The sequence below is a fragment of the Aricia agestis genome, chromosome Z (assembly GCF_905147365.1).
Source record: "Aricia agestis chromosome Z, ilAriAges1.1, whole genome shotgun sequence".
Lineage (NCBI taxonomy): Eukaryota > Metazoa > Arthropoda > Insecta > Lepidoptera > Lycaenidae > Aricia > Aricia agestis.
In genome coordinates this window covers 25,909,848-25,936,231 of record NC_056428.1, presented here as the reverse complement: position 1 = coordinate 25,936,231, position 26,384 = coordinate 25,909,848, and the positions used below count along the sequence as shown (strand labels likewise).

The 26,384-nt window shown below is 37.1% G+C and overlaps 1 protein-coding gene across 2 annotated transcripts in view; it reads right to left on the bottom strand.

Moving 5' to 3' along the window:
• Positions 1-24,012, bottom strand: part of LOC121738776 (insulin-like growth factor 2 mRNA-binding protein 1) — a 40,213-nt gene extending 16,201 nt beyond the window's left edge. The window contains exon 1 of one of the 2 annotated variants that reach the window (XR_006037330.1): positions 23,411-24,011. Coding sequence is in view for 1 of the 2 variants with exons in the window: in XM_042131009.1 (XP_041986943.1) it covers positions 23,411-23,505 (95 nt within the window). In the remaining variant the exon portion in view is untranslated. Of the gene's footprint in view, positions 1-23,410 lie in introns of both variants that reach the window. The other variant, XM_042131009.1, reaches the window with a different exon arrangement.
• Positions 24,013-26,384: the final 2,372 nt, after the last annotated feature.

Sequence of the window (26,384 nt, the reverse complement as noted above, 5' to 3'; positions counted from 1 at the left end):
CAAAGAGTTGTACTTATTTTCAAATGTTGTAATTACTTTTTAAATATTGTTCTTGTAAGTGGCCAGTTCCGGATACATAAATAGCAGCCCTCGTATTGCTACTGCATTTATGGCCAATAGATCGACAATATCATAAAGTTCTACATATTCCACGTTTTAATTTTTTTAGGTCAATTTTGAACTACAAAAATAAGGAAAAAAATAGGGTTTTAGTGCGATCTTCGAAATGCGGCAAATGTATGGTCAAGGTCGTTTGCTCGGGGGACGGCCTTAACCACTTAGGTACTTTTATAATAATTAATTAATAACGAAAAATCATTCTGTTTCATTTTTAATGTCAACTCGTCACTATTGCTAATTCAATGATGATTTTTGCGTTGCAAGTTGCAACTATAAATTTTATATATTTTGAACTGTGAAACATTGAGCCGGACACAGTGAGGCTTTTCGCTTGCGTGTCCGGCCAAAATTAAAGGGAATCCGGCTTTTGTAGAGCCTAGAATCTATAACTTTATATCATTGTAGAGCTATAAGGGTGAAGCCAAACGAGCGTAATTTTGTGAGTCGTGAGTCGCAGAATTTCGGTCGCGTAAATATCTTTTCATACAATCAATAATCAAATAAAACAGAAAATCGGTACACGCTACCGAACGTATTGCTATACTAAGTTTAGTTTTTTTTTAATGTAATAAGGGAGCATACGAGCAAACGGGTCACCTGATGGAAAGCAACTTCCGTCGCCCATGGACACTCGCAGCACCAGAAGAGCTGCAAGTGCGTTGCCGGCCTTTTAAGAGGGAATAGGGTAATAGGGGAGGGTAGGGAAGGGAAGGGAAGGGAATAGTTGAGGGTAGCGAAGGGAATAGGGTAGGGGTTAGGGGATTGGGCCTCCGGTATACGCACTCACTCGGCGAAACACAGCGCAAGCGCTGTTTCACGCCGGTTTTCTGTGAGAACGTGGTATTTATCCGGTCGAGCCGGCCCATTCGTGCCGAAGCATGGCTCCCCCACGTATAAGATTAGTCTCTTAGATTCTTAGTACTCGATACTCCATAGCAAGGTTCCGGCTTATTTGCACTAATGTCCGGCCAAGCTGACTGCTTTGTCCGGCTTTTCGGTCTAGCAACCTGGCAACCCTAAACAGGATTCGCTTAATTCAAATTTTCTTTACTAACTTTACCATCCTTGTCCCAGTAACCGGGTAATTCGGTAGTCTTGGCCCTAAAGTCTTCTATTTTCAAGTTTTTTTAATAATTATTAAATAAAAAACGATTAAGTCACAAGACATAATAGAGGAAATAGAAAACCTCGTGAGGTGAGCATAGCCATAGCACTCCACATAGGGGAACAACTGAACAAGTAGGTATGTACCATCGAGGAAGTTGATTCCTATGCAATTGACAGACCAACGTTATTTGGTCGAATATGTCAATTCAATGTTAATTGTGATCTGTCAGCTGGGTTTGACGTAACGCAACCAAACTACTTAGGTCCCCAATTTGCATAGGAATCAACTTCTCTGATAGTACTATATAATGTAACAACACTAACAATGTCCTCACCCCATTTCCAAGAGACCCGCATAACGTGTAAATTAGGTCACAGCGCCCGTATGCACCTCACATGATATCGAAAACTTGATGACCCATCAGTTTTGGGAAATAAAATAAAATTGGGGAATAAAGGTTATTGTCATTGAGTTATAGTACTTATAATATAACTCAATGACAATAATCTTTATTCCCCAATTTTACGTAGTAATTATAACAACTCAATGATTACACAAAAAACGGGACCTCGACTGTAAACTCCACATTTACAGCCGAGGTCCCGTTTCTTGTGTGTAATGTTAATTAAACTAGCTATTTGACCGAGCTTTGCTCGGTATTCGATAAAACACGAATAAAATGTCATTTTCTAAAAATGATTTCTAGCTAGACCGATTCATCGCCCCCGAAACCCCCTATATGGGTGCTTTCACAAAAATAGGGCAACTTTTGAGGGTATTTTGTCCTCATCAGACAAAGCTCTACCAAAATCATACAGACCAATTAGCCTCACTTCTTTCATGCTTAAAACAATGGAGAAGGTGGACACCTATCTCACTAAAATGCCGCTGCATGAAAGACAACATGCCTACCAAAAAGGCAAATCTACCAAGACGGCCCAATGGACTTGGTAGATCGGATTGATAGAGCAATTGAAGATAAATAGATTGCGTTATGTGTCTTCCTCGATATTGAAGGCGCATTCGACAACACTTCAACCAGATCTATCACAAATGGCCTGGCTTCAAAGAATATAGATCCAACAACTAGGAAATGGATCAAAGCCACGCTCGGCAATAGGGTAGCCTCATCGACTATTATGGACCTGACACTCAAAATCAGGCTGACACAAGGTTGCCCACAAGGAGGTGTGCTGTCACCCCTGGAATGGTCCCTGGTAGTGGATGAGCTACTAAGGGAACTGAACCTCATAGGTTACTACGCTCAAGGGTACGCTGAGGACATGGCGATTATGGTGGTGGGAAAATGCGCATCGCTGGGTTGATGCAGTCAGCACTAAGAGTCGTCGAGGATTGGTGCCAAAGGGTCAAGCTAACAGTAAACGCTGATAAGACGGTCTTGATACCTTTCACCAAAAAGAGGAAGTTGGAGGGACTAAGACCCCCAACACTCTTCGGGAAAACTATTAAGTTTGCGGGTGATGTCAAATATCTAGGAGTAATCCTAGACAAAGGACTCACTTGGAATAAGCACATCGAGTATATTACGAAAAAGGCTAGATGTGCTCTGGGTTCCTGTTGGAAGCTTGTCAGCTCTAAATGGGGTATTCGGCCGAAGGCAATGCTGTGGCTATATACAGCCGTAATGAGACCGATTACCACATATGGCTGCGCAGTGTGGCATAAAAAGGCTGAACAAGTAAACTGTAATAAAAGACTAAACAGCGTACAGAGACTGGCATGTCTAATAATCACGGGTGCACTCTCTTCAACACCCACCGCTTCCCTCGAGGCCCTGATCAACTTAACTCCACTTCCTCTGCTTGTTCAGATGGAGGCAAAAAAGGTGGCTTTCAGGGCCAGGACGACGGGTAGGACGAATTGGGTCTCCACCCCATTTCGACAGCTGGAACAGTCTCTCAGTGAATCACCTATCATGGCCATGCCATCAGATGCAATGTGTATAGCTTTTCGAAGCAGTACCAGGTTTTTATACCTTCCAGGGAGGACTGGGAAAGAAAAATCCCAATCGATGTCCGCCCTAGCGACATAGTTTGGTTCACGGATGGATCAAGGAAAGACAACCAGCAGCAGCAGTGGCAGGCCACCAAAAGGCAAATACGCCAGTTTGGGGGAGTTTGCGACCGTGTTTCAGGCTGAAGTCTTCGCTATCCTCGGTTGTTCACTAGAAAGCCTAGAGATGGCACTAGTTAACAAAAATATTTTTTTCTTCTCCGATAGTCAAGCCGCACTTAACGCACTGACTGCCGCAGAAGTCGCGTCCAAATTAGTTCTGGAATGCGTTGAGACGTTAAACATGCTAGGATGGAACAACAACATCCGCCTAGTATGGGTCCCGGGCCACAGCAACGTCCCCGGCAATGAAACCGCTGACGAACTGGCTAGGCTTGGGGCCGAGAGTCTCATATATGGTCCAGAACCAGTCTGTGGTATAACTCCCAGTACCACAAAGCAAGTGCTCAAGGAATGGGGTCACAGACTATGCAGGAAGCAATGGGCTGAGACCCCTGGCCTTGAACACTCCAAGGCACTAATTCCTGACTTCAACAAGAAACAATCAGAATTAGTGCTCACCTTGGGTAGGAACCAATTAAGAATCCTTACCAGAAGCCTAACTGGGCACTGCAAGCTCAACAAACACCTAAAGAGGATGGGTATTTGTAACATAACGACTTGCAGATTCTGTGAGGAGGAGGATGAAACACCTATTCACCTTCTCCTCGACTGCCCTGCTCTACTACAGAGCAGGAACCTTGGTCGCCACGAATACTAGTCCACAGAGGAAATTCGTGGCACCAACCCCAACCATATCGTTCAATTTTTGAGCAGTATTGGGTTGGGGATGATACTCTAGTACGAAGGAGTCACAATAGATCCTCATGGGTCGCAGTGACGTCAGGACTACAGCGAGCTGCCTTCTTTAAAAAAAAAACTTCTTAACGCGAGCGAAGCCGCGGGCAAAAGCTCGTTTAATAATAATATTAAAATAAAATAAAAAATTAAGGGGGGGCTCCCATACAAAAAACACAATTTTTGGCCTAATTTTGCTCCATAATGGTACAGAACCCTTAGTACGCGGGTCCGATTCTCACTTGGCCGATTATTAATTACCCTTTGGTTACGGAACCCTAAAAACAAAAAAATTTAAACAAAAACTAAAAACAAAAATTTAAGGATGGCGCGCGCGCGAGACCCATCATTTATCTAAGGGACAACCATAATCACTTAGGCATAAATACATTAATCACTTATAAAACATAGATAGTAGCCGATTCTCAGACCTACTGAATATATATGTATATTACAATAATAATATCATATCTTAAGTACAAAATTTGGTAAAAATCAGTAAAGCCGTTTCGGAGACGGGAGAAGTATAGCTAAGCTAGTTGTCCCGGCAAACGTCAAAGCATTTCGCCCATATTTTATTGAAGTGACTAAAAAGTATGTCACCATGGCAACGTACATCGCTATTCCGTATCATGCAAACAATGGTCGCCGTCAGTCTCGAGTTGTAATAATTTACTATTATTTATTCAACAAATGCACTCATCAATATAATAAGTACCCAGTAGCCGATCCTCAGACCCACTGAATATGCATATAAAATTTGGTTAAAATCAGTTAAGCCGTTTCGGAGGAGTACACGGGCTTAAATTGTGACACGAGACTTTTATAAGATAATATATAAGTGTCCCCTGGATATTTATTAATTAGTAGGCTAGTTATAGCGCTAGGCTGATCCAACAACTGCTGAGCTTTGTACGGTGTAACTATAACCCGCCACGGTATTAAGAGGATACCACAGCGGCTAGAGAAATGAAAAAAAAGTACGTGTAATATCTATAGCTGTCTCCCTTACCTCAAGCCTATACCGCAGAACGCGATAGAGACAACTGCAGAAAATCCAGAAAATCAACGATTCGTTGTCCCCTGATTCCTTCTCCAAAACTTAACCGATTTAAGTACTTTTTTCATTAAAGATTAAAAAAAGGCTTGAGCTGTGTTCCTATGTTTTGCTTTTTTTGTATAATCTATCCAAATCTGTTTTCTGGACGTTTGAACACAGTGGAAAATCTGACCATTTTTTTGGGTTTTTGAACGTTCATATCTTATTTAATAATTAAATTATGAAAAAAAAGAAAACATAGGGACATTGTATTAGTGGCCGTAGATATTCAGGAAAAAAATTATAACTCTACTAGCATTATCCAGGGAGGAAACAGGGGACAACGTTTGTATGGAAAAAATGGCGGTGTGGAATCCTCTTAAACCATCCAACCTAATATCTCGGCAGTACCGTGGATCGATCAGGCCAATATGAGAAGGTCGGAGATTGTAATGGCCCTTCGACTTTCGTTCGGGTTGGTACTACTAATATATATTCTGTGGTTTGGGGCACATCCCGTTAAACCATGTTAAACAGTTTTGCGTTCCTTATGGGTAAAGTGGAGCCACCGAACTGTTGTTTATGTGACAAAGTGGAAGATGTGCATCACGTGTTGTCGGAACTCGGAGTGTGTCCGGAACGTGGTCGAAAAGACACAATTTTTATCTTTTAAAAAAGGCATTCAATCAAAATCGATCTAGCTAGGAATCATTTTAAATTAGAAAATGTCATTTTACTCGTGTTTTATCGAATGCCGAGCAAAGCTCGGTCAAATAGTCACATAATACAGGCAGGCACTGGCCACTGTCCACTAGCCAACACCTTGTCCCATGATGGTGGTCAAATCTAGGAGGTTCCACACCTGCCGGGCTAGCACAGCCACCAGTAGAAATGCGAAAGTATAGAGTATAGACAAACTGTGGAGATAAACTTAAGGTGAAGTTTCTATCTTTTTTCGTTCCGAAAAATTCAATTAAAATGCAACTTTATGGCAGACTATAGTCCTAAAAATTCAAATAATATCTTACTTTATGACATATTATATTATAGTCTGTCATAAAGTGGCATTTTAATTGAATTTTTGTCGGTCGCGATTAGCCGCGGTAAAGATCGGAACGGACCTTAAGTTTATGTCCACAGTTTGTCCACACTTTTGCATTTCTTCTGGTGGCCGTGCAAGCCCAGCTGCAGAAAACATAATATTTCAATCTTCTTAGATAATGATTTTTGTCCATGATCAGCGCTGATTAATGTGTAACAAAATCAATGAGACTGGCGAGGAAGGATACTTTCAGATTATTTTGTAACTTGATGCTGAATGGATCGTGTGGAGATGTGGATCACCTGATCATCTGATCGGTTCATTCTCGATTTATTGTCCTTCTCAGTGACTGGGAAGGGGGAAGGAAGAAGGTGAGAACAGGGAAGTTCCCACCCTATCTCTCAGGGCCATTTTCCTGTTTCATGAGGATTGTTTCCCCATACTTTGTTTACTTTTATTATTGAACTCCAAAATATCATCAACTTAGGCATGATTTTGAGAATTCATATACGGTGCCATCTCATGTGGTAATTTAATTGGGATAACTTTATACTATTATATAAGTACTAAGATAAAATATTTCTGTTGAAACTTGAGATTACTACATTATGTATTAAGTATGTATTTACTTGTTATGAATTATTGTGATAAAGATAAACTCATGTCCGGTCGTCGTCAAGTGGTCGCTCGGCGATCCACTCGTCGACCTTATTCCTATTGAGATAAGGATCAAAAGTGATAAAGCCCGAAGCCAGGCGATACCGTACGCGACGTTACAATACATTATAATATTATACAAACGATAATACATAAAAATATTCGGTGAATGGCTTGTAAAGAATTTTAATTTTTACATTACGGTTTCCTTCTCTCTTTCGCACAATTCCCCCTCTCGCTCTAGATAGTGTACTCCGGTGATTACGTCTTGTACCTACGCGACTGCAGGCCGCAGGGGCATTACGAGTTACGAGTACGACAGCTTATGTATTAATATAATCTTGAATAGTAACATTCAAGATTATATTAATACATAATTATTATTAATTACGTACTTAATATCATCACGCACGTAGCAATACTCGATATCGATGCATTTTAATACGAGTATCATGTATTAGAGCCGGAGCCCGGAACGTCATTTGGTTTTATCAGCAAACGCTTGGCTTTTATTACAGTGAGTCACGAATTCCGGGCCGCGCTGCCGCCGCCGGCGCCGCCATCTTACTTTACGCACCACGTGCTCATAAGCAACTCAATTTGCCACCAACAAAATTAAATTATGTTCACCGACGCGAAAGTACAAACGAAAAACTGGTGATACGCTAAGGCTATAAGTTATAACATACCTCCTAACTAGCCGTCAAACTCGTATCACTATAACTCCGTTAATAAAATCCAAAACAGATGCTTACGATAGGGGGTGTATTCTTTTGATTATTACCTGCGGTATTTTGCCATTGAATCCATTGAGCAGTTTCAAAAACAGGCACAACTTTCGAGACTGGCACTAGCGGCTAAAATTTATAGGTATCACGTCGACGGGCTACGCGACGTCGGATACGGTGGAGGAAAAGTTGTGCGTGGAGACTAAAGCGAGTTCAACAGGATTTGAAATGAAACCGGGGAAAAGGGGGCGCAGATAATGGCGAAACGCGGAGTTACAGTGGCGCCAGCGCGAACTGCGTCGAGTGACTGAACGCGCGCGGTGCGGCGGGGGCCGGCGCGAAGCGGGCCTCGCCGCGCGCCGTCACACCGGCATGCGATGCAAAACGACCGCTCTCCGCCCGCGCCCGCCACCCGCGCGGCCCACCCGCACCGCAACCTACTGATAAAAAACCACGGTAACAATCCATTCACCCCACTCACTCTTAATTACTCTACTCTGCAACTTTCAAGGACAAACTTCTCGAGTCTCGACGGTACTCACTATTCACTGATATTCAATTAACGTAACACTATGATCGTTATAATATTGTAAGTACTTATTGAATTAAAAATAGTTCAAATCATTTTAAACAAAATGTGTAGGTATTGTTTGTGGTGAATGGTGATCATTGTAAAACGAGGATCTTAATGAGTAATGACTAATGACATTGACTTTACAACCACCTGCCAACTGCCACACGTCTCACAGACCCCGCTGATATTTTTGTTAATATTTTTGCGCTGAAGCCTGAAGTGTTGTATCGACTCGTTGGCTTTTATACCTTTTTCCTGCGCCCCTAGCTATCGCCCAAGTCCCAACGGCTCGGCGAGGTAAGACGTGCATGCATAATCTGGGGGCACGGGAGTGCCACCGCCAAGATGAGCCAAGCGAAGCGCGCAAGGGTTCAATGCGCAAAGTTTGAATATTGTGACTATTATACTTTAGATTTTATACGTGTCCAAAAACCCACATTTTTGGCACTGACTCACCGATCATCAAAATTGTTAGGCTACTTCCTGAAGTCTGAGAAAGCTGAAATTTGGTATGTAACCGTAAGTACAGAAACAACAAAAAAATTATTAAACCCAACCTAACCTATCCCCCATCCCCTTGACATAGAGAGGGGATGTTAGTATGAGATAGTTAGTATGTTTCTTGTGCTAAATACAAAATTTAAAATAGAGTATAAAATACTTGTTGTGCCAAATAAAAAAAATACGTGTTAGCCATGTGAGACCACAGACTCACCGACTCAGAAAACCGACGGCAAACAGCGCTCTCACAGAAAACCGGTGTAAAACAGCGCTTGCGCTCTGTTTCTTTTAGCGAGTTAAGCGGACACCGGCAGGGCTATCATGTATCTCGCGAAAGCAAAACGATAGCAAAAATTGAGCAAAAATCGCAATTTCGTATTACATAACAGCAGAAACAATACGATAGCAATCGAGCGACAGTACTCCCTCCGCCGAGCAATCAAGGAACTAACTATAATTGCATTTAAATCGCAAATCTGAAATCTCCATACTGTAGCAATTTATTTGGTATCACATACCTAAGGCTTTTGACAGCAACGCGATCGCGATCGGCGAGCAATTTGAACTGTCAAATAGCGATCACAACAAATATGATTTTAAAACTGGTAAAGAGACACATGGGTGCGAAGGAAATACGACTAACGTATACGTTCCCAATATTCAATCTATCTCTGGTTTGACATACAACCGATCGCAGCTAGCATTGAATTGACATAAAATATAATATGTGGAACTAATGTCTAATGTGAGCTATTCCTATCTCTAGTAGGGCAAAACCAGAGATAGATCAAATATTGGAAACGGCCGTAAATATATCTTTCCACTGTCATATCAATCATGGCAACTTCCTGAAGTCCATAGTATTTATCATAGCTATGGAATAGCCCTTCAGTTCATTGATCAAACGAAATTGATCGGTGGATAAACATTGGAATAATTTAGAAAGGGGGGTGCAAATCAGATTTTTTTATAAGCTAGGTGTTTATACAGAATAAAAAATTTATAATTTTTAGTTGTAAAAATATTGTACTTATTGCAAACAAAATATGGCAAAAATTAGTTTTCTTAATTTTTTATTTTTATAGTTAAAAGTACTAGATAATATTATACTTAGTAGGATTAGGATAAGGCGCAGGCCGCAGCGCAGACGACAGACTATCCGTGACGCACTTTTTAGTCCGTGGAAATAGAACCTATGCGATTGCCAAATTTGAAATTATTCTAGCCAGAGTCTAGAGTCTAGACCACGGAGCTAATACAAAGAGGAATTGGCCTAAGCAACTGTGCACTGTGATTTTCAACTAGGTCCTGACGTCATCATTGTGGACATTCCGAAATGTGGCCAAGTTATTATTTTTTTATTTCTAAGTTTTTCTTTTATATTTCATCATATTCACAAAACATTTGAGCAACATAAAATGTTGTGGAAACCAATTCATAAAGCGAACGTTTATTATAACGGAATAAAGTACATACATACGACGTTACAAGCGCAAATCTTCAAAACTAAAGCTTCATAAAATAATACCCTTACAGTGAACCCTTTGCCGCTGCAATATGAATAATCCAATCCTTTGGAGCCGTTGGGACTTTGGGCATTGGGGCACCTGCGCCCGGGGCGCTGCAGGTGGCGTCACGAGACCGGTCGACAGTCCCTACGCCAGAGCCTGCGCTAAAAAGGCTACGATTACATTGTAGAGTTTTGTACCGTGGTGGAGCGATGAAACGTAGGGCGAAGACACGCGACCATTACAGTAAAAGGAGGGGAAGTAAGTTATCTTCATACAAAGGCACCGCGCGCGGCTTGTTACATGTGTGCGCCATAGTATCAATTCGTCGCCACACGGCACACAAAATCTCGGAGTGTTTTCGCAGAGTAAGTACCAGTCGGAGCTAACACTTTACGCTCAACGCCCGCGCCGCGCCGCGGCTAAACGAATCAAAAATGTCCGATCATAATCGCAGGAGTAATAAATATTGCTGTATGTCACAGTGCTTTATATAGAAGCTTCTTTGGGGTTTACTAAACATCCACCCTTTTACTAATAAACGTTGTATAAGCTTTGAATAGTTATACAGTGTTTTGTTCCTGTCACACAAGTGACATTTTTAATTGGATTGAAGAAGATAAAACACTGTTTAACTATTCAAAGCTTATACAACGTTTATTAGTAAAAGGGTGGATGTTTAAACTAAAAAAATAAATACCTGATTTTGGTATTAAAAATACTTAATTATAGTCACAACATTATGGCACTATTAAGATTTTATAGAAGCAACAATTTCTAAGCATTACTTTTCTAGCAAAGCTGCCATTTATGAGATGATGGCGTAAGCTCAGCTGAGTGTGGTTTTGTGTGATGAAGTTCTGACTTAGTTTTCACGTTACGATTTTTTAATTCTTGTCATATTTTGTTACACACTGATTGTTCAAACCATTCAATACTGATATAGCTTTTGAGATTCGAGAAAATTCATTTTTATAAAGATATAATATTCTTCTAAGATCACACTGTCGAGTTGTAGTGTCGGTCACATAAAAATCATTACTTTTGTCTATAACTACAGTAAAATTACTTTTACATCAACAAAATTAGAAACTTTCCTACGTGATGGCGTTACTCAAATGATACCGGCATTAAAATTTGTCATCTTCTTTTATAACACCTAAACTCTAAAAAATATATTTGTAGTGTCAGTCACATTATAGAGTGGATCACGCCCAAAAGTAGCGTTTTGTTTGTTATTTTTGCTGATAGATGGCGAAAACAGCTATAGAAAGTAGAGAGAGAAGCAGAAAGCTAAATTATTATTTTAAGAACCTGCCAGACCACCTCAAAGTCAAATAAAATCCAAAATTTTGCGATGTCTGGAAATGGAAAGCAATTTTCACTTATAAATACCACAAGAGCTTCAAAATTAACGGATATTTCCCGATAGGTTCGTAAAACTTGACGACTTTATTTGTTTGCAGGGAACCTTGAGGGAAATGCCAGATAATTTTGAAGCTCGTGTGGTATTCGCGGGATTATTTTTCCGTCCCAAATGTCGGCCAATATAATTGCACCATGAGACACAATTGAATTCAACCTGTCAGTTTGACGTGTTTGTCTTTTATATATAGCAACTACCAGAGAAAATTTTCAAAAAATTATCAGTATAATACCATGTAGGTTGTACCACGTGACGTCGAATGGTGCAATTCTATTGGTCGATATTTGGGTCGGAAAAATAATCACAAAAATCTGGCAGTAGGATATGAGATTATTACAGATATCGCAAGAAAATAAGACAAAATTATTGATTTTTAAACTTTATTGAATGTAAGATAGACCAGCAGAACTGGAAACCTTCTAAAGTAATAGCGACCGAAACCCCATAGTGTCTAGTCGTTCTTACCTCTATAGGGCTCATATAACGGAAAATTTTTAGCTTAAAAAATGACGAAAGTCTGCCTACCGCTGCCTCTTGGGTTATTATGTTAATAGTTTTTGAGAATATTTAGTGTTGAGTTATTTTTTTGACTAATTATTAGTGATTTCGTTTTTGTGACGTTTAAGTTCAAAAAAAGCATTTTAATGAATTAACTAATTACTGATTAGCTTTTAAATACTTTTTGAGTTTGTATTGTACGTGCTGAGATACATAAATTTTAATGTTTAATGTAAAACTACCGACTTTTACCTGCACAAAGTGAGTGTAGTGTCGGTCACGTTTTGGACTGTAGTGTCGGTCACAATTTCTTTTGCTAATAAATATTTTTTTAAATAACTTACAGGTTATAGGTAACCATTTTATAATAGTTTGTTTCATGCACTTTCGATAAAAATACAAAGTAGAGTTATTTAGCACACAGAGAGGAAGATTATTGGTGTTTACAAACACTCTCGGAAACGACTTCATTTTGCATGTAGTGTCGGTCACGTTTATGTTTGACTAAATAAATGCTATTTGAAAACAACTGTGTATACCATTTTTTCTACATAAGTTAACTTGAATTATCGGCTACAAAGCCATCTTAAAATTGATACTAACAACATGATAGTAACCATAATATATGACAAAATAAAACGCAAGTCGTATCAAATGTAGAGTCAGGCACATATGGAATTGCCCTACAAAATTTAAAATAGGGGTTGTTTTCAGATATAAAATGTAAATACATAGCAAAATCTATTAAAACAAAACCGACATGCAGAAAATTTCCCATTTTGTTACTTTTATTATATTACGTAAGTTCAATGTTATATTGTGTTATTAGAAATTTTACTTGATTAAATGGGATAATAACACAAAATTTATTTGTTAAAAAGAAACTTGTCTATTTTTAACACAAAAATCTTAAAATATAGGCGGTAATGTTTCCTTTACGTTACTATTCGGCCACAACTCTTTCATATCTTCACAACATTGAGTCTATATTTTCATCATGAATAATTTTTTATACATATACAGGGTGTAACAAAAACAAGTGACAATAATTTAGGGTGTGTATGTGTTCCCTGTAGAGAGTTCTCTGTGAAAGTAGCAGCGCTGAAATACCAAAAAAAATTTTCACTTTTGTATGGGGAAACTCGAGACGCTCGGGTCCTTGCCCATACAAAAGTGAAAAAAAATTTTGGTCTTTCAGCGCTGCTACTTTCACAGTGAAATCTCTACAAGGAATACGTACACACCCTAAAGTATTATCACTTGTTTTTGTTACACCCTGTATAATACAACTAGCTGTTGCCCGCGACTTCGTCCGCGTGGACTTTAGTTTATAGCGCGCGGTGTCAACAAAATTTGTGTCAAAAGGGCCGCGCTACACCGGAATGGCAGCGGCGAGGCGAGCACTTTCAGCGCTGCCATTCCGGTGTAGCGCGGCCCTAAGAGGGGTACCACTTACCAGGGTTTTAAAAAGTTTTTAAATTTGACACAAATTTTGTTGACACCGCGCGCTATAAACTAAAGTCCACGCGGACGAAGTCGCGTGCAACAGCTAGTTATGAATAAAAACAATAATATATAATAAAGTAAGTATGATTCGTTCTGTTACAATAATGAAGTAAAAAATAAAACGCCATCTGTTTTCATATATTAAAATTTAAATGTTAATTGCATTGATATATTTTCTGGATGGAATATAGGCCAACACGGTACACTCGAACTCCTTAGAAATGCAGTAGGAGTTCTATAAGATAAGATATAGATTGATTATATTATTATACCAAGTGATAATATTATTAAACATGATATTCTAACGTATTAAAAACTATAAACAAAAACATACTAACTAATAAGTATGATTAGTTCTATGTTACAATAAAGTAAAAAATAAAACGCCATCTGTTGAATCGTATTAGAACTAAAATGTTCATTGCATCGATATATTTCTGGATTTTTTATAATATTATACCTAAAATATGTTAAAGATTTTTGAAATTTTATTTAAATACACATCCAAGACCCAGAAACATTGAAAACTTTTTGTTCCGCCTGCGGGACTCGAACCCAGGACCCCCGGGATGAGCGCTGGCTACGCGCAATGTGAATTCATTTTCATCGATATTTTCATGGAAATAAGATATTTTCCCACATCAAAATGTAGCCTATGTCCTTTTTCAGACTCTAGAATAACTGTGTACAAAATTTCATTGCAATCGGTTCAGTAGTTTTGGCGTGAAAGCGAGACAGACAGACAGACAGACAGAGATACTTTCGCATTTATAATATTAGTATAGAAGTATAGAAAACGAAGTATTTATTTCCGTCTTCATCACAAAAACATAATAATATCCTATTAAAATATTTAAAAAAAACTAAAAAATATGTGCCCGCTTTTATGGGACAGTAACCAAATTGGATTTCTGGTAACAAAATAGGATTTCTTAAACCTAGTCTTCACAGTAGTACAAATAAAAAAATCTGTTATAATATAATTAAGAGTATCATTTCTTTACGATCCTGTGGTTAATAAATCAGTATCTGAAATAAAATATTGTTTGTCTAATCTTGTTAAGTACATAAATCATATTAATCAAAAATATCAATGTTGCTTAAAATTTCATGTCAATAGACGATGAGCAAATAATAAAATCTTTAGAAGCTTGGCTACGACTCATGTAATTTTCATAATTATTATAATAATAATCACATAGTCAACACTCTGCCTTACAATTTCCTATTTTGTTACCTTATTTTCCTTATTATATACGTTACCACTCAAAAGTAACAAAAAAGGAAGTAACGAATCAAGTTAAATAAACTTTTCAACTTATTTACGCATACAACTAAAACTAATACTCGTTTATGATTTGACTTACGAAATCAAAATTGAAAGCTTTAATGGATCTAAAGGCGACATTATAATAATATTAGAGCTTACCTGCATTTCTTGGGTAACAAAGACTGGAATTTTTTTGGACCATTACGCTAATAGACAACCTTCTGTTCGCGCACGTGGAACGTAAAAGAAATATCAAAAAGAAAATAAGATGGATATCGAGCTTAACAATTTTGCCACTATACTAAAACATTAAATATGTTTTAGTATAGTGGCAAAATAGACTGCAAAATTTAAAAAAATATGGTCACATAAAAGGAATTTCAAAGAGGAACTTTTTCCGCGATACAATAAAAACATTATTTATTAAATATTCTTTTTAAATGATTTATGGTCTTGCAGCCCTAAATAAATACATAATTTGTTTCAAAAATTTCCGCAAGGCCTTACAAATACAATCAATTGTTTGCGAAGGTATGAAATTGGGACACTTCACTTTTCATACAACTAGATAAGACGGATTTTCAAAATATTTTTATAGTTAATTATTTATTAATATGATTCTAATTCGTAAATGTTTTTTACTGAATTTATTTAACTTACTACGTATACAATTTAATAGAAACGGGTAATGGGACAAAGATTTAGATAGAAAGTACATTTTTTGAGAAATGCTCACACAATTTCAAATTGGCCGACTATCGTACAAACCACAGAAATAGATCAAGATAGAAGCGTCATGTCGCTCCAATTTGTATGAAAAAATTGGTGAGACAGGAATACATTTTCAAATACCTATTTTCAATTTCTCTCGCCCCTGGTGTATCCTCTTAAAAGAAGCCGAAAATATGCTTTATTGCAGGCCGGCACCGGCACGGCCACGGTATGGCCTGGGCATGGCCGGCGCAAAGCTGCACGTGAGTCCCAAGACTCGACGCTTGTAAACGTTATATATTTCCATTTTTAGGGTTCCGTACCCAAAGGATAAAAACGGGACCCTATTACTGAGACTTAGATGTCTGTCCGTCGAGTTGAAATTTCTACAGATTATATTGTATTTCTGTTGCCGCTATAACAACAAATACTAAAAACAAAATAAATTAGATATTTAATACAACAAATGTGATTTTTTAAACATTTTTTGCTCGTTATCAATTGCACTTGAAATTTTCACAAAAGCCTTAATTATATGTGTACTTTAATAATTAATAATATTTAAATAAAATAAAAAAGTCGCATCCAATAAAACACTATTTTTGGCCTATTTTTGCTCTATAACGGTACGGAACCCTTCGTGCGCGAGTCCGACTCGCGCTTGGCCGATTATTAGGAATTAATAATGGGTTGGCTTCAGGCTAATGTATCGGTCGGATTGAGTTAAACCGTAAACGGCGTCTCGTGGACCGCGTGCAATCTGTCGAGGGTGGATTTATAGTGGCACGTGGGGCCCACCTGCCGACAGGTGCGAGTTGCCACTTGGCTATTTACTTCGCCGGCACACGGTGCGTCCGACGAGCCATTGATTTAGCCCGGCCGCACATTGTCCGAATTCTGATCAGAAATAGTTGAATTTCGCCGGACCGCCACCCCGCACACTATCCGAAATATCTTTCCGGCGAGTTCGAGCTCACTCGGCTCAGTACAAAATGTAAGAGACAGCACGGACGTTCAACTGTTTCATATCAGAAATTTCGGACAATGTGCGGCCGGGCTTAATCTATAAAATATACTCGCCATAAACTGGTCGTAGGCGCTCCTAATACCTATATAGTTTTATATGCTATTAATACTTGAAGTATACGAGTCCCATTTGCTTTCGGGGTCAAAATTTGATATTTGCGAAATATTTTTTTTCGATCAAATACAATGTTAAGTCTATAGTGTTCTTGCCCAAATTTTGCCACATATTGTGTATTACGGATACACAATATGTGGCAAAGTATAATTAAGTAATCAAAAAGATATTAAACATCAAATCATCAAATAGCCATAATTTAATTTTCCACGCTCGTACATTTCCCAGATTGCTTAGCTTAGACACAATTTTTTTAGAGTTTTCGTAATTATTCTTATCATGTTTTGTACCGGAACATTAGCTTTAAATACCTACTCATATTAACCATTTTAAACATCAGAATGAACTCGCGTATACGTGCAACATTGAGAGAACGTAGGTTTTAATTTTGTCACGCGAAATTTTTCATATCGTTCCGAGCAAATGGTTTTTATGTTTTTGATCAAATCTGCATCTGTAGATTTACGTGCAAACATGTTTCGGAACCCCCGCGCCCATGTCTGCCATACATTATATAGGCGAGATAAGCCTATATAATGTATGGCAGCAATGCCAGTTAATGTATAAAGTGGTGTGTAACAAATTGGGATATTATTTTCAAGAGTTTACTAAACTAGTCGGCGCTAAATTGCATAGAACTGCGATTTGTGAAACTATTTCTTAAAATAGTGTTTTCCTTAAATACTCTAGTAAGTTAATAGTTGGGTAATGTACATGGAATGTTGATTGTATACGATCATAATATAGTAGAACTAAAGATTGGTTGCATTTTATTTAAGAGCATTTCTCAAAAAAAGTGTACTTTCTATCTAAATCTTTGTCCCACATTTTAAAATATGTTTTTCTATAAATAAAATAGACCATTACCCGTTTCTATTAAATTGTGTACGTAGTAAGTTAAATAAATTCAGTAAAAAACATTTACAAATTAGAATTATATTAATAAATTATTAACTATAAAAATATTTTGAAAATCGGTCTAATCTAGTCGTATGAAAAGTGAAGTGTCCCAATTTCATACCTTCCCAAACAATTGATTGTATTTGTAAGGCCTTGCGGAAATTTTTGAAAAAACTTATGTACTTATTTATTTAGGGCTGCAAGACCGTAAATCATTTAAAAAGAATATTTGGTTGGCGGAAAAAGTTCCTCTTTGAAATTCCTTTTTTGTGAACATATTTTTTAAAATTTTGGAGTCTATTTTGGTATAAATATGTTTTAGTATAGTGGCAAATTTGTTAAGCTCGATATCCATCTTATTTTCGTTTTGATATTTCTTTTACGTTCCACGTGCGCGAACAGAAGGTTGTCTATTAGCGTAGTGGCCCAAAAAATTTCCAGTCTTTGTTACTTTGTCCAAGAAACGCAGGTAACCTCTAATATTATTATTATTTCGCCTTAAGATCCATTAAAGCTCCCAATTTTGATTTCGTAAGTCAAATCATAAACGAGTAATAATTTTAGTTGTACGCGTATACAAGTTGAAAAGTTTATTTAACTTTATTCGTTACTTCCTTTTTTGTTACTTTTGACTGGTAACGTATATAAGGAAAAGAAGGTAACAAAATAGGAAATTGTAAGGCAGAGTGTTGACTATGTGATTTTTATTAAAATAATTATGAAAATTACATGAGTCGTAGCCAAGCTTTTAAAGATTCTATTATTTGCTCATCTTGTTTTTTCATATAATTTTAAGTAACACTGATATTTTTGATTATTATGTAATAAGATTAGACAAACAATATTTTGTTTCAGATAGGTACTGATTTATTAACCAAAGGATCGTAAAGAAACAGAGAAATGATACTCTTAAATATAACAGATTTTTTTTATTTGTACTACTGTGTAGACTAGGTTTAAAAAATCCTATTTTGTTACCAGAATTATATTTTGGTTACTGTCCCATAAAAGCGGGCGCATATTTCTTTAATTTTTAACAAATTAAATTTTGTTTTATTATCCCATTTAATCAAATAAAATTTCTAATAACACAATTCAACATTGAATTTACGTAATCTAGTAAAGGTAACAAAATAGGAAATTTTCTGCACCTCGGGTTTGTTTTAATAGATTTTGCTATTTATTAACATTTTATATCTGAAAACAACCCCTATTCCAAATTTTGTAGACTTTTACCCATATCTTAAAATAAAAAATCGGTAATATTTAAACATTTTTATTTTATCATATTTTCTAAAAAATGGTAAGTACAAATTTTTTGAGAAACGCTCTTAAATAAAATAATAATGTCTGACTTGTTTCCTACTTTTTAACAAAAGTCTTATATTTTTGACAATTTTTTTAGTAGAAGAGATTTCAATAACTGACACTGGTTTTATTACTCATAAAAATAAAACAGTAACAAGTATTCTGTTTATCTAACATGAAATTCCTTAACTTTTTTCGCTTCCATATAACTATTTTTCATTTCCATCCAATCCTTTAAATTTCCATCTTATCGAATTTCATTTCCGTCTGTTGCATAATGCATCATTACCATCCATCTATTTATATCGTAAATATAAATAGCAGACTAAGGCAATTCAGGGATCAGAGTTAGTATACGTACACAAGGCACAAGCTTAAATACAAAATTTTGTCGTAATATCTTAATCTCGACCCGAATCTCAACAAGATCTCGGACTGACCAATCTTGGTTCAGAAAAAAGACGCCAAGATCTTGAGTAGTCAATCTTGATTTTTGGTCCAAGATTGCATTCCCTAGCCGTAATTTACCGTATTTAGGGTCTTATAATTTATAAACTCATAATTTGAGAGCTACAAAGTTATTATAAAATACAGCAATAATCTTCAGTAAGTAAGTATATCAACATTCCTTTCCCCGTTTTAAATGTTCTATTTTTGTTTATTATACTCATGATATTAGCTTCCAAAGTGATACCAAATACCAATTTATTAAAATTGAAGCATACTTTCAGCATCTCCCTAGTATTTACAAATAACGTTTATTTGAAACACACGACAATAGACAATTTCATTATATCTACATTTTCCCCGTTTTAATTTTTTTAGATCAATGTTGAACTAAGATAAGCAAAAAAATTGGATCTCGGCGACGCGTCAAATGTATGGTCAAGGTCGTTTGCTTGGGGGATGGCCCCGTAGCTCGTAGGCCGTAGCCCGTAGATACATTATACATATTATGTACTTAATAATGGCTTATAATTAACTGATCACCAGAAATAGTAACATTTCACAGACAAAAATAGTAAACGATCACCAAAATACAGACCACCATTTTAATGTAAAATGATAACCAAAGATTTAACATCTTAAAACCAAAAATAGTAAATGATCACCAAAATAAGTAAATGATCACCAAAATTAGTAAATGATCACCAACATTATACTAGCATTTTAATGTAAAATGATCACCAAAGATTTATTATCTCGCTATCGTATATGGTCGCTGTTAAGCATTAGTGTCCTAACCCACAATTTTTTTTGTTGATAAATTTTGAATGCAGTCTTGTTCTAAATCATTTATAGAACATAACTGCATTCATAACTCAATACGTAATTTTTATGTGGGTTAGTACACGAATGCTTAACAGCGTTCAATTATATGCAAAATGACTCCAAATAAATCATCGTTAAACCAAAAGTAGTAAACGATCACCAACATTATACGTTAGCATTTTAATGTAAAATTATAACCAAATATATTTTTATTTTGCAAATATCCTATTAAAGAGAAGAACACAGATAGACGGACAGACATACATCGAAGTCTAAAAGAGTCCCGTTTGTACCCTTTGGGTACGGAACCCTAAAAACGGGACTCTATTACTGAGACTTCGTTGTCTGTTCGTCTGTCTGTCTCCAGGCTGTATCTCAAGAACCGCTACAGCTAGATTTCTAAAAATTTCACAGATTGTGTATATCTGTTGCCACTATAACAACAAAATAAGATTATTATTTAAGGGGGGTCCTATACAACAAACGTTATTTTTTTGGCCTTTTTTGCTCGATATCAATAATGGCAACCGGTAGGCACGTTGATATTTTCGCAAAGGCCTTGATTATATTATGTTAACTTCAATAATTAGGTAATAATAATAATAAAAAAATAATTTAAAAGGGGCTCCCATACAATAACACAATTTTAGGTCTAATTTTGTTCTATAACGGTACGGAACCCTCCATGTCCAACTCACACTTGGCCGACTATTTTGTTAATAATATGCTTACCTACATGTTTTGTCAATCGTAGTGATTTATTTGGACAGAAATATCGCATTGATTTGCTCACAAGGATTTGGTGATTATTTAAGTAAGTACTATATTTGGTGATCATTTATTATATTTAGTGATCATTTACTATATTTAGCGATAATTTACTATATTTGGTGGTCATTTACTATATTTGGTGATCATTTACTATATTTGGTGTTCGATTACAATTTGAAATGTTGTCATGACTAAAATAGCTGGTAGTATTGCAATTTTAGACTTTATTTTTTTGGTGTTAATTATCTTTTTTTGGTAAACAAGTTTAGGGTATCAGTGCATTTTTGGTGGTCATCAATGATATTCTACTTATACAGATATGTTACGTCCATACTATTTTCCGGCTTAAATCTCTTCCGAACAATTTTCAAATTCAAAATTGCAAACATTGACAAATTTGACAGATAAGTGAAACAAAAGATACGAAAAACCATTTACATAAAAGAGACAGTTCTATTCGCTGTGTCTTTCTTCGTCTGAGCTGTGACGAAAATTCGATGGCCGTATTTGAAGCTTCACAACGCCCGCGGTAGTAAGGTGCATTGGGGCAATCTCGTAAAGTTTTTGGAAGAGTGAGTATATTGTGTCATTGTTTCAAGTTTAGAAGACGAATTTGTATATATTGTTACCTATAACTGTAACATTTTAGTTATAATAAACATATTTCCATGTGAATTGTATATTTTTTAGTTCAAAAGTATTTACGGATTCTGATATAACTACCCCTTTAAAATATAACCCTATTTCTACTTTTCATGGGTAATTTCGAATACTCAAGGGGTAATTTCGAATAACAGCCGAAACACGACCTAATGTAATAATACATTTAAGGCACATATTTATTTTTATTCTATTTTACCCCATACAAAAACATTGTGCATACAAGCCATAGAAGACACCAAACTAATTTTTGTACCGAAAAATTTTCGAAATTACCCCATCGGGGATGCAGATGTCCTCAACATTTGGAGCAAAGAAATAAATAGAATAAGAACAATAAAAAAGCCAACGAAAGTGGTAGCTAACAGAGATAGAACTATTAACCTATCAATATACAGAAAATCAGCTGGTTAGGGTTGCGTTTCAGGGTTCCGTAGTCAACTAAGTTTTGTTGATTAGTGAACTAAAACGACTTAAACGGCACCCTTACAAGCTGTTTTTTTGTATAATGATAGGTTAATAGTTATATAATTCAAGAGTAACCTTGTCCTACAAATACAACAATCCATATTTTAGGACCACCAAATCGGAATATTATATTATGTTGCGACACCCCTGCAAAAGACTATGAAAAAATTTTTGGGGAAATTTCGTTAACAAATTTACCCCACTGGGGTTATTTCGAATGTTTATTAAAAATCATAGCTAGAGCAACATAACCTATTCTTAGGAAAGCAAAAAACGTCAAAGCTTCTTTAAAACAAACAAAATATTACGTAACTTACCTAATTTCTGTGTAAAACAATACGGGGTAATTTCGATAATTTCGATAATCCCAAAAAAATCATAAATTTGCACTTTGCGCGAAAAATGAACTTAGCGCACATACACTGCCGGCTGACGGCTCGAGGGAAAGGAAGTGGGGGAGGTGATTAAATTGGCGTCTCGGTTAATGTAGCCAGAGCTCAAAATTACTTTCTGTTTGGTAATTATTTGCCATTTTCGGAATATCCCCATTTTTTTTTCTTCCGAAGTTACCCCACTGCACCTTAACATATCTAGTTTGAGTATTTCATCATTGGTGGCCATTATATTTGTTCCCCTTAATAATTTTGGTAGTTGCTCGTTTAGTATTGTCCAAAGTTTGCGTAATGTCTTGGATACATCAATTTATTATAATATTATTATTTAATACATAGGTACTATTAGATCGTAATATTAGGCTCTATACTTACCTACTAAAATTTTCGTTTGGTTCATTTAAATATAGGTATACTTACTTAAAAAAATTACAGGTTTGAGTAATAACAATACATAATATTTATTATTTTTAATTTATAAATCGTAAAAATCGAAACCGGCTAAAAAACAAAATGGTTGACGCGCTGATGACAAGTCCCGACTCGAGAGTAGAGCATCGACTCTCGATTCTCGACAGTTGCTCAACACTACATTCATTTCCCGTTTCCGCCATATTGAATTTGCGACTACCAAGTACCAACTTGAAAGCATAGCGTGCCGTGGCGTGGGCAACAACAATAACGTAGCTCGATAACGTTCTGCCTGTGCCACACTAGTGACTTGCAAGTATATAATATTTAGTTATCGACATTATTGTTTATCGATTAGATAAAAGTAACAAAAATCACTAATGTTTAGATTCGTTTATGTGCAGAGTAAATATAATATATAATCAAAGATGCCGAGAATATCACTGTTTATGTGTCGATATTTTTATCGCGTCGATAAGTACTTAATGTTTTATAAGTAAATTAATACTTAATAAAAATCGGACAAACCTTTGGTCCTGGTGATCTTCGTGCTCAAAAATCTGATCGTGATCCTCCTGGGAGAGGCTGAGCTCACCAAACTGTTGATCCAATGAGTTAGACATTTCACTGGTATAATCCGGTCACTATTGGACACCGAACACTGGTTTGTAATAATTTGTTACACAATAACTGTAAATTTTGTTTTGTCCCAATCGGTTGAGGTTTTTTAGTTCACTATGTTCATTTGTAAAGGCTAGAGGACGCTAAATTCGTCGTGATGTGGATGTAAATTACAAAATGATTAAAGAATATAGACACGGAAGGCGTTGTACTGCAGGCCGGTACGCACACGTGCTCTCAGTTTTAAAGCGTGTTTATTTTCGTATTACATAACAAGATGGTTTGAAGCGACCGGCTAGGACCGGCTCTATGGTCGGAGCGGCGGCGGGCGGCGCCGAGGCGACGATTGTGCGGAGCGGGCACGGCGCGGCGGCGTGGTGGAAGTTGGAAAGGGCGCGAGGGCACGTGTGCGCCGTGCGTACGGTTCGCAGGCTATCGAGATCGCTACTCGACTGACTGATGTGACGTGCGTGACTGACTGAAACGCGCTAGCTGTGAACGACGCTCGACTCGCTCAACTTGTTTCTCCGAGCATCCATTTCGAGTAGATTTGTTTGAAAATGCGCGCGCTGGGCGTGGCGCGAGGCCTGAGGGGAGAAGGGGACCGCGTGGGTTAGTGACGTTTATTTCATCGATTGCAGACGCTCAGAAAATAGGCTTTCAATCGAGTATACTGGGCGTTTCAATCTTCTACTCTCGGTCAGTGTGTAGTTTAGTTTTGCATTTAAATAACCTGTGTAACGTTTTCGAAATATTATTAATGTTAGATCTACTCATTTATACTTACATTATAATATTATATCTACTACGCCGAGCTCTTTTGTGATACTTTACTCAGGAGTCAGGGTAGGTATAATTATAATATTTTTACTTAATTTGTGTCTACTTATTTCTTGATTAATACTTAACTAAGGGAGCATTAAATTAAACGGCCAAGCAGAAACTTTATTTTATTGAATATTTAGTTTCTGGAATTCATTCGGCGCCGGCGAGTACAAATTCGAGTAATAAAATAAATTTACAAACAAAAATATTTGGTGTTTGTGTGTATTGCGTGCATAGTTTTATCGATAGCAGTCGTGGAACATCTCTAGAGTGATAGCAGTTCGTGAAGTATATTCGTCAGTGGGTCCGTGTAGCGGCGCCCCGCTCTCATACCATTTGCACAGCGCCCGTCCGGGCCCGCGGAGGGCGGTCGCCCGACACCGCCTACTTCGTCCGGTACAGGCGTCACCCGCCTTGTTTCCCTCTTCACCTTAAGAGGAACCAAGCCCGACCGATACTCCGAGAGGAGAAAACGTCCTCTAACTTACAAATGATCAACCGAACAAAAGTTATTAAAACACTCAATCCAAAACGAGTAGTAAACAACACCACGATACAACTGATTCTACTTTTTCACTTTGAATTACGCATTAGAATAATTTAAGATGAGCCGAAAAAAACAGAGACGTTCTGTTATCGAATAAATAACAATCTCGTATGTAGCAATTGGAAAAGACAAACACCAAAAAATAGATAAGTATATACCGGCGCAGCTGTGCGCACCGTTCGAGCGCAGCGACCGAGGAAAGTGAAGTGAGTACTGCGCGCGGTCGCCAGTCGACACTCGCCGCATGCGGCGCTAGACGGTCGAAAATCATTTGCTACGTCATAGCATGATTCATAATAAGCCGAGCTGGCTGCAGGCTGCAGGCCTAACGCTGCCGCGCCGCGCCGCCGCGCTTGTAACATGCACTCACTGATGATAGCGTGGCCGAAGATGATGACGAATTTAAAATTTAACAATAAAAATAAACAACGATACAAAATATAATATACTTAATATTATTATTTGGCTTTCTCAAGCAGTTCGAAATTCCAATACAAGAACTACCCTTCAAAGCTGCAATCTGTGTAGACGGGGTTTCCAAACTTATTTTGTCTTCTTACTTTGAGAAATGGTTTGTATGGTAGGTCACAAAAATACAGTTTTTTATTTATGTACTTACCTAATTATTGCGGTTATAAAATTGTAAAAGTACTATAATTTACATATCGAAATAAAGGTAGAAGCTTCTAAAAAAAACCAAAATCACCTGAAACTAGGGTACAAGTAACACCGACGTTCCTCAAAATACCGGACATTGTCCGGTATGACCGTTTATTTTTTACCGGACAGGCCTCGAAAATACCGGACTGTACGCTTAAATACCGGACATCTGGCAAACCTAGTCGTGAGTCGTGAGCCGCAGAATTTCTGCCGGGCAGAATTCTGCTGCATTCAGTGTCAAACAAAAGCCCTGTTTGATTCACACGAGCGTGATTTTGTGAGTCATGATTTGTATAAAAAAAAATCTGCGGCTCATGACTCACAAAATACGCTCCTTTGATTATATTAAACTACACTTACGCTCGTTTGGCTTCGCCCTTAAGCCCGGGCGCGCACTAGCGGCAGGTTGCAGCGGCCATCGAAAGTATGGTGTGGCTAGGGTTGGCAACTTTTTTGGCAAGAAATAAAGTATATTCAGATTTTAGATCTCTGAAGTATTTTCAACAGTATTTTAGTAAAATGAACAGTACGATCGAGGTATTAATTAGAGCAAAACTAACTTAAAATTTTAAAAAAGTGAGCGTCTACGTTTAATACGCCATAAGCCATGTCACATTTTGATGCTGAAAACAGTATTTTGTATACTTTATTTTTCTTCAACAGTAAAAAGTATAATTTAATGAAAAACAGTACACTTACCCGATTCAATGCGGCGTACCTTTTTTAAGACTTTCAGTCGTGGCGGCATACACTTTTCTCGTGACACGTGAGCCGTGTCATACGCCATAGAAGTAGATGACACGGCTACCGTGTCACCCGCCACGTTCAAAAAGGTTTATTGTTTTTCTT